This window comes from Simochromis diagramma, unplaced genomic scaffold (genome assembly GCF_900408965.1).
Source record: "Simochromis diagramma unplaced genomic scaffold, fSimDia1.1 OVJJ01000334.1, whole genome shotgun sequence".
Taxonomy (NCBI): Eukaryota; Metazoa; Chordata; class Actinopteri; order Cichliformes; family Cichlidae; genus Simochromis; species Simochromis diagramma.
This window is the reverse complement of record NW_024386764.1, coordinates 6697621-6712566: the sequence shown is the minus strand read 5'-3', so window position 1 is coordinate 6712566 and position 14946 is coordinate 6697621. Positions and strand designations below refer to the sequence as shown.

At 41.3% G+C, this 14946-nt stretch overlaps 1 protein-coding gene across 6 annotated transcripts in view; it reads left to right on the top strand.

Annotated features, from left to right (window-relative positions):
- LOC120734801 (cAMP-specific 3',5'-cyclic phosphodiesterase 4D-like) overlaps positions 1 to 14946 on the top strand; it is a 110842-nt gene that overhangs the window by 62167 nt on the left and 33729 nt on the right. Inside the window, exon 1 of one of the 6 annotated variants that reach the window (XM_040033819.1) lies at positions 9871 to 11149. The exons of the other annotated variants lie outside the window; for them this stretch is intronic. Coding sequence (XP_039889753.1) covers positions 11016 to 11149 — 134 coding nt within the window. The 5' untranslated portion in view covers positions 9871 to 11015. Of the gene's footprint in view, positions 1 to 9870; positions 11150 to 14946 lie in introns of those variants that run through there. 6 annotated transcript variants of the gene reach the window in all.

The following is a 14946-nucleotide window of genomic DNA, read 5'->3' as shown; positions in this document are numbered from 1 at the left end:
GATTGTGTGCGCTCCGCTTCATGAATAACAAACTTTTCTCACTGATGTTTCCGAGCAGGAGGCAGATGTTTTGGACAGATGTGACGTTAGTTATTCCTGACGTCACAATGAGGAGCTGACTCTAATGATAATCCCTCACTGGCTTCCCGTGCGTCTGCACGTCTCTTAAGTTATAAGCAAGTTTTCTGCACAAGTTCTCACTGCACACACGCTTTCTGTAGATCTTATTGTGCTGTGTTTGTGTGTATTCAAACTCGACTGCTCATGCCTGTTTTTGCCCTCCCTGCTGGTAAACTGAGGTGAAATCTGAGGGCCGAAGGTTTCTTCTTTTCTGCCAATTCAGCAGTTGACTCAGTCGTGCACGCCACATCTCAGCAAAACCACACCTTTACCTCCGTGACCATGATCTGCGAACTAGGAGTATTAATCCAGTTAAATCCTCCTAAACGTCTTTATATTTAATATTACTCCCAGAATTACTTTTAGTGGATTTGTTGGTGCTCCTTATTTTTGAATTACGACTGTTGTCACATAACTCAGTTTTCTTAATTACAAAATAAGAGAAAATCTTTTTTTGGGAAATAGTTTCAGCTTCAAAGCTCTAAGTTGTGTGAAATGCTTTAATTTTTGTGTTTTAAGATGAGGGATATTGGAATATTTAGTACTTTGTGATTTGGCAGGTTGACAGAGAATATCAGTAACCAGTTACCCATTAGACCCAGTTTGTAACAAGTAAACTAATATTAGGACTGACTTTTGACCTAGTGCCGCCACAGTTGAGTCTAAGCAGGGCAGGGGAGATGTGGGGTGGGGGGTTGATACCACAATAACACACCAGACCCCCAAAATAAACCCCCCCGAGCCTAAATTTGTTCCCCCAGCCCCACCAGAGGCTGGCAGCAAATAACACGTGAATGTGACACGTGTTTGTCGTTCCTTGCGTGCACACAGCCATAGCCGCCAGTCACAAAATCCATACTGATTGTTCCACCAAAGAGTGTGTGAGGTCATCTTGGGCTACAGGGCGTGCGTTAAATCAGTTCTTGAAGTAGAGATGTGGTATTTTTTTATTGCTGGGTTATTACTGATGATAGGCTCTTGAGTTTTGTTTTGTTTTTTAATAATTCACTTTTCACATCATGTATTGTTGATGTTTACCTCGCATTCCATCAGTACAAGGAGACTGTAGCTGTCACGATGCTGAGTAGAGAGTAGAAATTGCAAATTATTGCAATTTCTACTCTCATTTGTGCTAACGAGTGCAGAGATCTGTTGCATTGTTTATGTGTGTGTGTGTGTGTGTGTGTGTGTGTGTGTGTGTGTGTGTGTGTGTGTGTGTGTGTGTGTGTCTGGCTTTCCTCCATTTAGTTTACTGGCAAACAGCAACCTCTGCTGGGCTGTCAGCTCAGCTCAGTCACAACTGTGGCTTTACAAAACTCCTGTTTGCACAATGTCCACATTTCATATTCATTCATCATCTTATTAACTTGCGTTGGACAAGTAAACATAAATGTTAAAAAACTAATGATAAGAGTTGGTATAGATAAGACTGTTGTGTGTGTTATAGGAGATGCAGGACCTGAGTCCATCAAGAGGAGTGTGTGAACTGCTGAATAGCCAAAGATGGTAGTAATAGGTCTAAAAGTATGTTAAGATTTCGTTATAAATGATGTGGTATGAATGCATTTGGAAAATACTGAATTAGAAAATAGTATTTTAAAGTTTGTGCGTGCACTTCACTGTGTCACCACCAGTGTTGGGTAAGTTACTTTAAAATAGTAACTTAGTTACATTACTAGTTACTTCTCTCAAAAGTAACTCAGTTACTTCAAGTTACTCGTTACTTTCAAAGTAACTAGTTACTAGAGAAAGTAACTTTGGTTTTACTCAGAATTCTCTTGTTAATGTGTTTCTTCCATGACTTTGCCAGTCTTCTAGCTTGCTTACTTGCCACAAGTGCACTGTGCCACCTACCAATAGAAAGGAAAAAATAATGTGCATATTTCCACGAGAGAAATCCCACGCCTGGACCGTCATTGACTGCTTCCATGATTCTAGCCTACGTCACAGCGTCATGTGCGCCTTTTACATCCAACACAAAAACTGCAGTTGTGGTGCTTTCGATTGTACTCAGAACTCGGAAATTCTGTCTTCTGAATAGGAAGATGTAGGCAACACCAGACTGCAGATGAGCTGCATACAGGGCTGGACTGGGACAGAAAATCGTCCCGGGCATTTTGACTAGAGACCGCCCACCATTATAGGAAAAATCATAAAGCCTTTGAATGAAAATAAACACTGTTGTGACAGTGATGTACACTGTTTTGATGGTATATATGCATCAATCTATCAATCGTTTGTTGTAAGATTCAGATAATTATTTTTTAAAAGCTAGACATTTTAAATGAGAATAAGAAAGAAAAGTATTTCTTTGTGCCCCCCTTTCCCTGTTAATGCCCTACATGCCCCCCTGGCAACACTTTGCTAGATCCGCACCTGCACAGTTACCAGCTGTCAGCTACCTAAAAAAGGATCCTGGGGTTAGTTGTCTCTCAGAAACAGTTCATAACTTCCCTTCAACTCATTCATGTCACCTAAAAGGTAAACCTGTTTCTCCATCACAGCTCTGATGATTCAGTAAGGACATCTCCTGGTTTCATCTTCATGTTTCCCTCTCACCAGATAACCAAACCATATCATGACCAGCAGCTTTTTTGCAGCTGTGGCTCCAGCAAACATCAGCTGATACTAGAAATTTATATTAAATAAATTCTAACAATAGCTGATCAAGCTTAAACGTGCTGCTGTTGTTTAGCGCGACATCCGCTGGTTTCCTCTTTCTGGCGCAAAGTGAGCGATAAACAAACAAGAGAGAAAAGCCGATCAGCTGATCATTGATCAGTTTCATGATTGAAGTAGAAACGGGAGAGGGAGGGGGGAGAATGAAAGAAGAAGAGGCAGCTGTGCAGCGTAAAGACACAGAATAACTCCAGCTTTGTGCCTTTTTTATTGTAGCTGAATGAATTACGGGACAAACTGTTCCTTTTCACCTCAATAAGAAACGCGTAATATTTTCTCTGAATACCAGACGGGACGGTTGGCAACTCTAATAACTTATGAACAAAATAAAGTTCAACATCATTAACTTCATAGCACCATCCAGCTGTATAGAAACTCCGTCATGCTAGCTAGCACGCAGTACGGAAAAAGTCAGAATAACGAAAATAAACTCCACCTAAACTTGGTTTATATCTGACCCAGATAGACTGCAGGTCATAACTTCTTACCTGAAGTTCAGTTCACACTTGGACCGGCGGCCGCCTCGGGTCTCTTTTCCTTCTGCGTCCCTTTTCCTTCATCCACCTGCTGGCCTCCACCACTTGCTAATGTTACTGAATCTGTGGAAGCTCCGCGATAGCCACCACACGAAGTAACGAGTAACGACCCTATCTAAATCCCAGTAACGACTAACGCGTTCCTGATTTTGGCATAATAACTAGTTACCGTGCTCGTTACCACAATAATAACGTAGTTACTGTAACGCGTTACTTAATAAGGCGTTAGTCCCAACACTGGTCACCACAGATTTCTGCACAAGGTGGCGCAAGAATATCTGTGCTGCTGTCTTACTGTTCGCATCTTTAACTGTAGAATAGACTCTCCCTGCTTTCTGATGCAGAGCGCACTAAAAGATCCTTAAAGGAGGAGTTAAACAAAACTTCATTGTACTGAAAAGTTCCTCAAACACTTTCTCACACTTTCAGACACACACGCTCATGACACTCTGCCCTCACAGCTCATTCTCATTAGCAGAGGTAATGTCATAGGAGCCAGCAGCCAGCTGGGCCGTGGAAGTCATTTGGCCAGTTGGATTTGGTTACACAGCGGCCTCACAAACACCTCATTCTCAGCAAATCTCCACGCTGGCATCTGTTTAGAGGTCCAACACAGGAACATTTCACAAGGACAGATGCCAGCATTGGAGGGGAGAAACAACAGGAGTTTTCATTTAGTTTAACTACAAATATTTAAATATGATACCAGAAATCACAGCATGCGGAACAAAATAAGTTTATTCTGTCTTTCCAGATATTACAAATGGCCTTTAAGACAGCGCTGGAAAAATGCAGGAGTAGGGAGGAATGAATTGTACCTCTGTGCTTTAGTTTTTCACCTTTTTGAAAATATTCTGCATTCTAGTAATGCCACTTTAGCTCTGTGAGGCCTTCCTTTTCAATTTAATCAACTCAACAAAACTATAAACTGGGAATCTGCATTCCGAGATAAACTGGAATGTGGGAAAATGAACAAGAAGCAATTGTGAAAATAAGACTTCCCAGAAAACACCAGGCACTCGCTGATGTTGTGTCCCTGACCGAAAATGGTCTGATGCCAAAAAGTGTAACATGGTTATTAACCAGACGCCCAGAGGAGCTGCTGCTGTTCCAGGTAGACCGTCCTTTACAAACCAGGAAATATTTATCATATTATCGTTGCAGACTAAGCAGATGGATTAGTCTTTATTTTGCCAAACCCAACATCTGAACATCTGAATTTGTTGATTGTGTGTGTGTGTGTGTGTGTGTGTGTGTGTGTGTGTGTGTGTGTGTGCCGATCAGGCATAACATCATGACCATTGACAAGTGAACTGAAAAACACCGATTATCTCTTCAGCGTGGCACCTGTTATTGGGTGGGACATTTTAGGGAGCAGTGAGTTGATCTGTTAGAAGCAGGAAACATTGGCAGATGTAAGGATGATAAAGGCCAAACTGTCATGGTTAGACGACTGGATCAGAGCATCTCCAAAAACTGCAGCTCTTGTGGGGTGTTCCAAATCTGGAGTGGTCAGTATCTGTCAAAAGTGGTCCAAGGAAGGAACAGCGATGAACCAGCAACAGGATCGTTGGAGGCCAAAGCCCAGTGTTTCATCTGGGGAGCGAAGGCTGGCCTTTGTGGCCCAATCCAACAGACGAGCTACTTTAGTTCAAATTGCAGAAAAATTAAATGCTGGTTCTGATAGAACGGTGTCAACAAGCACATTTCCTGTATCTCAATCCAATCGAGCGTCTGTGAGATGTGCTGGACAAACAAGTCCGATCCATGGCCTCACCTTGCAACTTACCGGATTTAAAGGATCTGCTGCTAACTTCTTGGTGCCAGATACCACGCCTGTAAGGGTCCATGCTTTGATGGGTCAGTGCTGTTTTGGCAGCAAAATATTTGGCAGGTGGTCATATTGTTAAGCCTGATTGATGCATGGTTCTTGGGCTTCTTGGAAAACCTTATGCCAGATGGCTGGAAGGGAATTCAGTCTTAATGTGTTTTATGGGTTTGCAGGAGGTTTGCTTGTAGGGATGTTTTATGTCTTTATTGACAGTGACAGTTTAGAGTGCCCTACTCTGTCTGCATTTATAGGAGCAAACCAAACGTGCTCTTGATTGTTTGATTCCAATAAAACTGTTGCCAGTGAGTCTGTTTACAATTATAATTTCCACGATGAGTGACGGCTGACCAGTTTGATTTATTTATTTTTATTATGCTTTATTCACATGAATGGAGTCCCTGACTTAGGTGCAGGGAAAGTTTGCATCTGGCTATAACTGTGAGACAAATAAAGAGTGAAACTGTCAATTCCCCTTGCAGGAAAGTCACCAGAAGATGTGTAGGGTTCCCCATGGTCTTTTTTATGAATGAGGGTAATGCAACAGATTAGTTTAACACTATTTTTATAAGTGTGTTGACGTCATTATTAGGCTGCCCTGGTTTAGAGGGACCAGCGTCTGACCCAGTTCTTTTGGGAGGCTAGAAGGAGGTCAGTTATGATTACAGTCACACAGGATACAGCATAATGGTATAATAAGCTGGTAAAAAGTGTGGTTCTTATGTGTCCACAGACATGTTCCTGATCACCTTGAATTATTATGTTTTTCATAGATTTGAGCAGCCCATCCAGCAGCAATGTCCCAGAGAGAGAGAGGTGGTGTTTGGAGGGTTTCTTAGACCCGTTACTTACACTGGAGTCGCACAGAAACTGCGAGCTTACCTGCCATGAATAATGAGCTTTCTTTTTGTTTTAATCTTCACTGATTAAAAAAAATTGTTGCTGAAGTTAAAGATGATTGCTATGCTATTAAAGTGTGGCTTTGTGGGAACACCAGCCATTGAGAAATAGCTCCGCACAGAAAGACTTTGTCATAACTAGCCACTTAAAAGTTCAGAGATCAGGGTGAAACATCTGCGTCCCCCCCTTTGTGACTACGTCACAACATCTGGCGGCATCGTTAGCCAACCATTTTTTTTAAAAACGGGTTGACATTTAAATCCCCCTCTGCTCCACCTCCTCTCCCGTGTGTCTGCCAACACATCTGACCCAGGCTCCTGCCCACTGTCTCAAAAGACAAATATTTGCCTGCAGTGTCGACAGCAGCGGGCCAGCCAGTTGGTGAGATCACCGAGTCCACCGCTCTGTGTCGTGAGACTAACTGGTGCTGGTGTGCTCGAGCTGCTGCAGACTGAAGTATTTCACAAAAAGGGGGAATATCTAATTACACCTGCTCCTGAATGCATACAGGGAGTGCAGAATTATTAGGCAAGTTGTATTTTTGAGGAATAATTTTATTATTGAACAACAACCATGTTCTCAATGAACCCAAAAAACTCATTAATATCAAAGCTGAATGTTTTTGGAAGTAGTTTTTAGTTTGTTTGTAGTTTTAGCTATTTTAGGGGATATCTGTGTGTGCAGGTGACTATTACTGTGCATAATTATTAGGCAACTTAACAAAAAACAAATATATACCCATTTCAATTATTTATTTTTACCAGTGAAACCAATATAACATCTCCACATTCACAAATATACATTTCTGACATTCAAAAACAAAACAAAAACAAATCAGCGACCAATATAGCCACCTTTCTTTGCAAGGACACTCAAAAGCCTGCCATCCATGGATTCTGTCAGTGTTTTGATCTGTTCACCATCAACATTGCGTGCAGCAGCAACCACAGCCTCCCAGACACTGTTCAGAGAGGTGTACTGTTTTCCCTCCTTGTAAATCTCACATTTGATGATGGACCACAGGTTCTCAATGGGGTTCAGATCAGGTGAACAAGGAGGCCATGTCATTAGTTTTTCTTCTTTTATACCCTTTCTTGCCAGCCACGCTGTGGAGTACTTGGACGCGTGAGATGGAGCATTGTCCTGCATGAAAATCATGTTTTTCTTGAAGGATGCAGACTTCTTCCTGTACCACTGCTTGAAGAAGGTGTCTTCCAGAAACTGGCAGTAGGACTGGGAGTTGAGCTTGACTCCATCCTCAACCCGAAAAGGCCCCACAAGCTCATCTTTGATGATAGCCAGCCCAAACCAGTACTCCACCTCCACCTTGCTGGCGTCTGAGTCGGACTGGAGCTCTCTGCCCTTTACCAATCCAGCCACGGGCCCATCCATCTGGCCCATCAAGACTCACTCTCATTTCATCAGTCCATAAAACCTTAGAAAAATCAGTCTTGAGATATTTCTTGGCCCAGTCTTGACGTTTCAGCTTGTGTGTCTTGTTCAGTGGTGGTCGTCTTTCAGCCTTTCTTACCTTGGCCATGTCTCTGAGTATTGCACACCTTGTGCTTTTGGGCACTCCAGTGATGTTGCAGCTCTGAAATATGGCCAAACTGGTGGCAAGTGGCATCTTGGCAGCTACACGCTTGACTTTTCTCAGTTCATGGGCAGTTATTTGGTGCCTTGGTTTTTCCACACGCTTCTTGCTACCCTGTTGACTATTTTGAATGAAACGCTTGATTGTTCGATGATCACGCTTCAGAAGCTTTGCAATTTTGAGACTGCTGCATCCCTCTGCAAGATATCTCACTATTTTTGACTTTTCTGAGCCTGTCAAGTCCTTCTTTTGACCCATTTTGCCAAAGGAAAGGAAGTTGCCTAATAATTATGCACACCTGATATAGGGTGTTGATGTCATTAGATCACACCCCTTCTCATTACAGAGTTGCACATCACCTAATATGCTTAATTGGTAGTAGGCTTTCGAGCCTATACAGCTTGGAGTAAGACAACATGCATGAAGAGGATGATGTGGACAAAATACTCATTTGTCTAATAATTCTGCACTCCCTGTATGAGATACTTTTCATTTTAAATTATTCAAAACATATATATATATATAAACATATTTACCAAAACTGACTTGAATCCCTAACACACCGCTGTTTGAATGTTGCTCTTTAGATGCACTAAGCGAGTTTGCTCGCTTTTCTTTTGAAAATACTTTAAAAGTACTTGATACTTTCCCACACGAGTCTGGCCATCATGTCGTCAGAGTGTCAATGGTTCCTGTTGCACATACAGTGGGGCAAAAAAGTATTTAGTCAGCCACCGATTGTGCAAGTTCCCCCACTTAAAATGATGACAGAGGTCAGTAATTTGCACCAGAGGTACACTTCAACTGTGAGAGACAGAATGTGAAAAAAAAATCCATGAATTCACATGGTAGGATTTGTAAAGAATTTATTCGTAAATCAGGGTGGAAAATAAGTATTTGGTCACCTCAAACAAGGAAAATCTCTGGCTCTCACAGACCTGTAACGCCTTCTGTAAGAAGCTTTTCTGTCCCCCACTCGTTACCTGTATGAATGGCACCTGTTTGAACTCATCATCTGTATAAAAGACACCTGTCCACAGCCTCAAACAGTCAGACTCCAAACTCCGCCATGGCCAAGACCAAAGAGCTTTCGAAGGACACCAGGAAAAGTATTGTAGACCTGCACCAGACTGGGAAGAGTGAATCTACAATAGGCAAGCAGCTTGGTGTGAAAAAATCAACTGTGGGAGCAATCATCAGAAAATGGAAGACATACAAGACCACTGATAATCTCCCTCGATCTGGGGCTCCACGCAAGATCTCATCCCGTTGGGTCAAAATGATCATGAGAACGGTGAGCAAAGATCCCAGAACCACACGGGGGGAGCTGGTGAATGACCTGCAGAGAGCTGGGACCAAAGTAACAAAGGTCACCATCAGTAACACACTACAACGGCAGGGAATCAAATCCCGCAGTGCCAGACGTGTTCAGCTGCTGAAGCCAGTGCATGTCCAGGCCCGTCTGAAGTTTGCCAGAGAGCACATGGATGATACAGCAGAGGATTGGGAGAATGTCATGTGGTCAGATGAAACCAAAGTAGAACTTTTTGGTATAAACTCAACTCGTCGTGTTTGGAGGAAGAAGAATACTGAGTTGCATCCCAAGAACACCATACCTACTGTGAAGCATGGGGGTGGAAACATCATGCTATGGGGCTGTTTTTCTGCCAAGGGGACAGGACAACTGATCCGTGTTAAGGACAGAATGAATGGGGCCATGTATCGTGAGATTTTGAGCCCAAAACCTCCTTCCATCAGTGAGAACTTTGAAGATGAAACGAGGCTGGGTCTTCCAACATGACAATGATCCAAAACACACCGCCCGGGCAACAAAGGAGTGGCTCCGTAAGAAGCATTTGAAAGTCCTGGAGTGGCCTAGCCAGTCTCCAGACCTCAACCCCATAGAAAATCTGTGGCGGGAGTTGAAAGTCCGTGTTGCTCGGCGACAGCCCCAAGATATCACTGCTCTCGAGAAGATCTGCATGGAGGAATGGGCCAAAATACCAGCTACTGTGTGTGCAAACCTGGTAAAGACCTATAGTAAACGTTTGACCTCTGTTATTGCCAACAAAGGTCATGTTACAAAGTATTGAGTTGTATTTTTGTTATTGACCAAATACTTATTTTCCACCCTGATTTACGAATAAATTCTTTACAAATCCTACCATGTGGATTCATGGATTTTTTTTTTCACATTCTGTCTCTCACAGTTGAAGTGTACCTCTGGTGCAAATTACTGACCTCTGTCATCATTTTAGGTGGGGGAACTTGCACAATCGGTGGCTGACTAAATACTTTTTTGCCCCACTGTAGATGTAGTTTTCTAAATTTGTCTCACATGATCACTTGGACTCGAGGAACTGACTAGATCCTCCTTAAAGGTCAAAGGTTATTGTGACCTCACAATGGTAATAATTGGAAAATTCATACAGTAAATAGGGTGAATTTTCTCATATTCATATGTAACGAATGAAGTGATGACATTTTTGAGGTGTGAGGCAGGAATGCTTCGTGACTCATGTGTGTTTGTTGATCCTGCAAATAAGTAAGATGGGAGACACACCTCTTCTTTTACGCACACATACACTGCTTATACAATACACATACGTACACGTCTTTGTGCCAGCATTCATTTACATAATACCTTCCCTCCCTACTTAACAATCAAACTAAGCTCGCAATCCTGCCCTAAACCAAAACTGAATTCTTTAAAGGGGTCTTAAAAGGCGAAGGTTGCCTCACAGTTCTCATTGAAACTCAAACTGGTCCTCGCTGAGATATATGGCAGAAGTATATCCACATGCACACAATGAAGCTACTCCAACTGAAAGCAAATACACCCATATCAGTCCCCTCTCTAACCCACACATACTGTACGTGTACATGTACATAGTTCATGTCTTTTTTAAAGCCTCAGTAGTCCATGTGCCTGGAAGGAGGAGACAGAGTGAGACAGAGGGAGGGAGAAAGGAGCGTGTCTCCAGAGGGAGGGAGAGTTCAGCTCTGAACTCCTCAACGTGGATTAGAAAGAAGCCTCCTCACGCTCTGCTCTTGTTTAGCTTTTCTGTGTTTCACCGCATGAAACAGCAGCATGACGCTGAGGAAATGACTCTTTAAAACCCACACTGCTTTGATCCCTTTTCCTTTCTTCGCCCTCTCCAAACGCCGGACTGGAGTCATGTTGCCAAAACACACCGAGGAGGGCTTTCCTCCATCTGCCCGCGTGTCAGTGGAAACCCGGTGTGCCGTGAAGGGAGAGAAGAGAGCGCGCGGGAGCCGAGGAGTAGAGGAGCGCCCGGAGGAGGAGGAAAAGGATAATTAGTGGAGAACAAAAGCAGCTGAGAGACAAACTGTAGACATGAGTTTACCAACTAACTGTGTGTATCTGACGCCCTCGGTCCAGGATCGCTACTTCAAAATGCGGAACGGGAATATCTGCGGGTCGCCGTGCGCCGTCAACCGTCCCATCGACATCGTTCAAAAGCGCAGGCGGTAGGCCAGATGTGGTTTCAATCCAGATGTTGTTGTTGCACAACCCTGAGCACACTGGTGTCTGAACTTTTTTGTTTTTCTTAAGAAAACTTTTCAGTTCTTTCACACAAAGTAAAGTTCTTTTATGTTAACATATTAACTTAAAATAACTAAAGTTATGGGTTTAACTGTAACTTGGCCCCCGCAACATAATGAAGAACTAGAGCATTTTTTAACCTAAAATAGCATTAATGCATCATATTATTTTATGTGTATTTATGTCTATTTAGGTTAGAGAAATTAGAATGAAATTCCAAGTGGTGTATCCTCCAGTATGTGGCATTTACATCGTGTTTTCTTTTAGTGTTCATACCATCAAGCTGCACTCTCAGTACGTGTGTTAGTTTCCCTTTAAAGCAACATACAATGAATACTTTGATATTGTTATTTAACAAGCACAGTATCTTTACATCCAAACAAGCCCCTGATGTTCACACTGTGCAAAAATGTTCTTCATCTCCTGGATCCAAATCATTTTATTCCAGGACATTAACGGAATAGAGAGTGACATGTGCATATGAGTGGAAAATATGCAAGCACACAGTGGCTTTTAGCTCACAATGACAAAGTCATCAGAGTTTGTCTGTGCGGTTTGCAATTCTAATGGTGAGTCAGATGGACTGATGAGATCTTTGGAATTTATGAATCAGTTTTTTGTAAATCTGTGTGTGTGCGTCTTATATAGTCGTCATTTATACGTGAATTTCAGCTTAACCCGCTGCTTGACCACCTCAGCTCGTTTTCTCTGATACTTTAAATACTGACTGTTTAGAGTATGACCATTGTCCATATTTGTAGTGATTTTACAAAACAGAGAAGTTTTTTTTAAGATGATTGAAGAAGGAACAGCTGACGCCTGAATGTGCAGAATCTGGATGGATGGATGTAGAAGTTGTAGATACAGAAATATTTAACTACATCTCTATATGACATTAAAAAAAAACCCTGTATAGTTGACACATCCTCATGTGTTACAACACGTATGAGTATACCTGAAAGTGTCCGCTGCTTTAAGGGCACAGAAGGAAATATGACTAATTCTGCAGCTGACCTTCCAGAAAAGTAATGACGACATAAGCCGTGTTTGACAGGGAGGGGGATCAAAGTGATTTTATAATGTCAACCCACCAATAAAAACAAAAAACCTTCAAAGGCAGATACCTAATGAATGCTGAGCTGGACGTATTTATAGGCCTGATGGATGAACCGCATAAAGGAGAGCTCAACGTGGAGTGTAATCTGCCAAATCTGTTTAACAGGGAAACCTACTACTTTTAGTAGTACTTTTACAGAGAGTCTTCAGAGAGTGCAAATATTTAGCTTTTGCCTTTAGGGTTATGATTAAGGGGGAGTTTGCTGAGAGTGGAAAAGCGTCAGTGACGATGTATCACTCACCTCCCTTCTAATTATGTCCTGATTTTTTTTTTTTTTTCCCCACTGACACTGACGCTGCACGACGACTCATAGCACCGCGTTACGTCTTGTCTTTCCTTGTTCTGACCTGTACTGTACACATACTATTAGTACTGTACATAGTACTTGACTGTAAGTATTGTGGGAAATACTTGGACCCGGAACAACATTTTAGTTATTGATTCATATTTAATAAAATATTTGTCTGATTAATTGTTTAGTTTACAAATTTTGTTTCTATAGACTAATGACTATGATGCGATAATTTTTCAGTTAAAAAATAGTCCACATGCAAGCGACTTTTTTTTATTATTATTTGTCGCCTCTTTTCAGTTTCTCCAGTGTAAAGATTTGCTGTTTTTGGCAGCCTGAATATCTTTTTGTTCTGGGCTTGAATATTTTCTCAGTGTCTGCTTCTGTTCTTCAACCATAGCATGTTCGCAAGGTTGTCTTTAAGAACTGAGCAGGCATAGTACAATTTTTTAAGTGTATCTTGTGGCAGTGGAAATTTTATTTATAGAGCACATTTCATTACATGCAAACTAAATGAGGACCAGTAAAAACACATTTACAGTTCCTAAAAGGAAACAAAATATAATGAACAAAAGAAAAAGCTCCTATTTACTGTAGGACTGCGTAGATAAAAATAGATTTATTTAATGCTTTTGATGCACAATTTAATTGATCAGCTGGGAGCTTGTTCCAAAGAACAGCACCACAGTGACTAAAAGCACCTTCAGCTCACTTAGATCTGATTCTGGGAACAGTTCAAAGATCTGCAGCTGATGAACTAAGGGGGATGACCGGACTGTGAACAGTAAGCAAACAGGAGGTGTACTGAGGGGCCAAACCACTGAGAGCCTTAGGAACTGATAAAAGTATTTTAGTGGTAATTCTGCATTGTGACTTCAATACTAGAGTTCAATACCAAGCCCCCGTTTGTCACTGACAATTTAAACTCCAATAAAGTTTTTTTGTTTGTTTGTTTTTTAATGAAGGAGACTGTAAGGCCTGTGGTGGCAAAAAGTAAAATAGACATCATGACTTCTTTCTTACTTTTAAGTTGCAACCTTGTCAAAGTAAGCATTTTGACCAATTTGGTCATTTTCAGTCATTTATTTAAATTAAATTTAAAAAAAAAAAGCTACATCTTACATTATGTTGTAGCTGTAATCAGAATATAATTAAAATAAAAAATCAAAATCTTGGAAATCTTGCTAGATGTTATATTGTCCTGATTTAATCATAAATGTATATTTTAACCCTTTAAAGCCAAGAATATCATATTTGGTACATGTGCTCTTGTGAGTTTTTGAGACTTCTACCTCATCAGCGTTTTTACCCTTAAAAAATGATATAAATTGCATGACACATTTTTAATGACTAAATTGTGAAATTATGGCTAATGTTGCAAATGTTTGTACAAATTAAAACTGCACATTAAGCAGATTAAGATTTATATAGATAGATATATAGAGATATATAGATATATAGATAGATAGATAGATAGATAGATAGATAGATAGATAGGATAGATTTTTTACATGTAAATAGATGGAATTGTTTTTTTAGTTTTTCAGTGAATTTCAGTGCGATCTCTGTTGAAGGTGAGAGCAGACAGGTTTCAGTGGATGGGCTCGGAAGTGTTTGGTGTTTGCATGAAGATGACAGTGAAATGGTCTTTGCTGCTTGTAAAGCGACATACTTTATAGTGCTGCCTCACAAAGTCAGATCCGTACTACAATGCCGACTGTTGCATTGCCCTGCAGACGGGTTCCCTTGTTGTTGTAAAATGCCAGACCGCAGTGTTACCTGTAATGTTTCTAAATATGAGCATCTACTATCAGAATTACGTGTAGATGTTCCAGAAAATCAAATGCCAAACCACTGACCTCACAGGCAGTCATTTGTAAGTAGTAAAACTGAGCTGATATCTTTTTATTGTGTCCTAGCTGCAGGTGGTAAGAGTTGAAAAACGCAAGACGTCTCCAAAAGTACTCTTATTAGATTCACACATAAAACATATTTATTGACTTAAACATGATGACCAGTTAGCTCATTTAAAAGAAACATTTTTATCAACATCCGTCATGTGATTTATTAATTTTTTTATTCACAAAGAAAAATAATAATAATCAAAATCAGACGTGGAATCAAACAGCTGCCTGTCCCCTCCCAGTAGTTCAGCAATGAGAGCTGACCTTTGGTGGCGTTGCAGCAGCTTGGCCGGCGCCATGGGCCCCAGGCCATGTCAACACACGGCAAAGCGATGCACAGCTCGCTCCCCGTATGGTCACAGGTCACCGTGAGCTGCCAGTATGTATTCCCACATAATGTAAATAGAG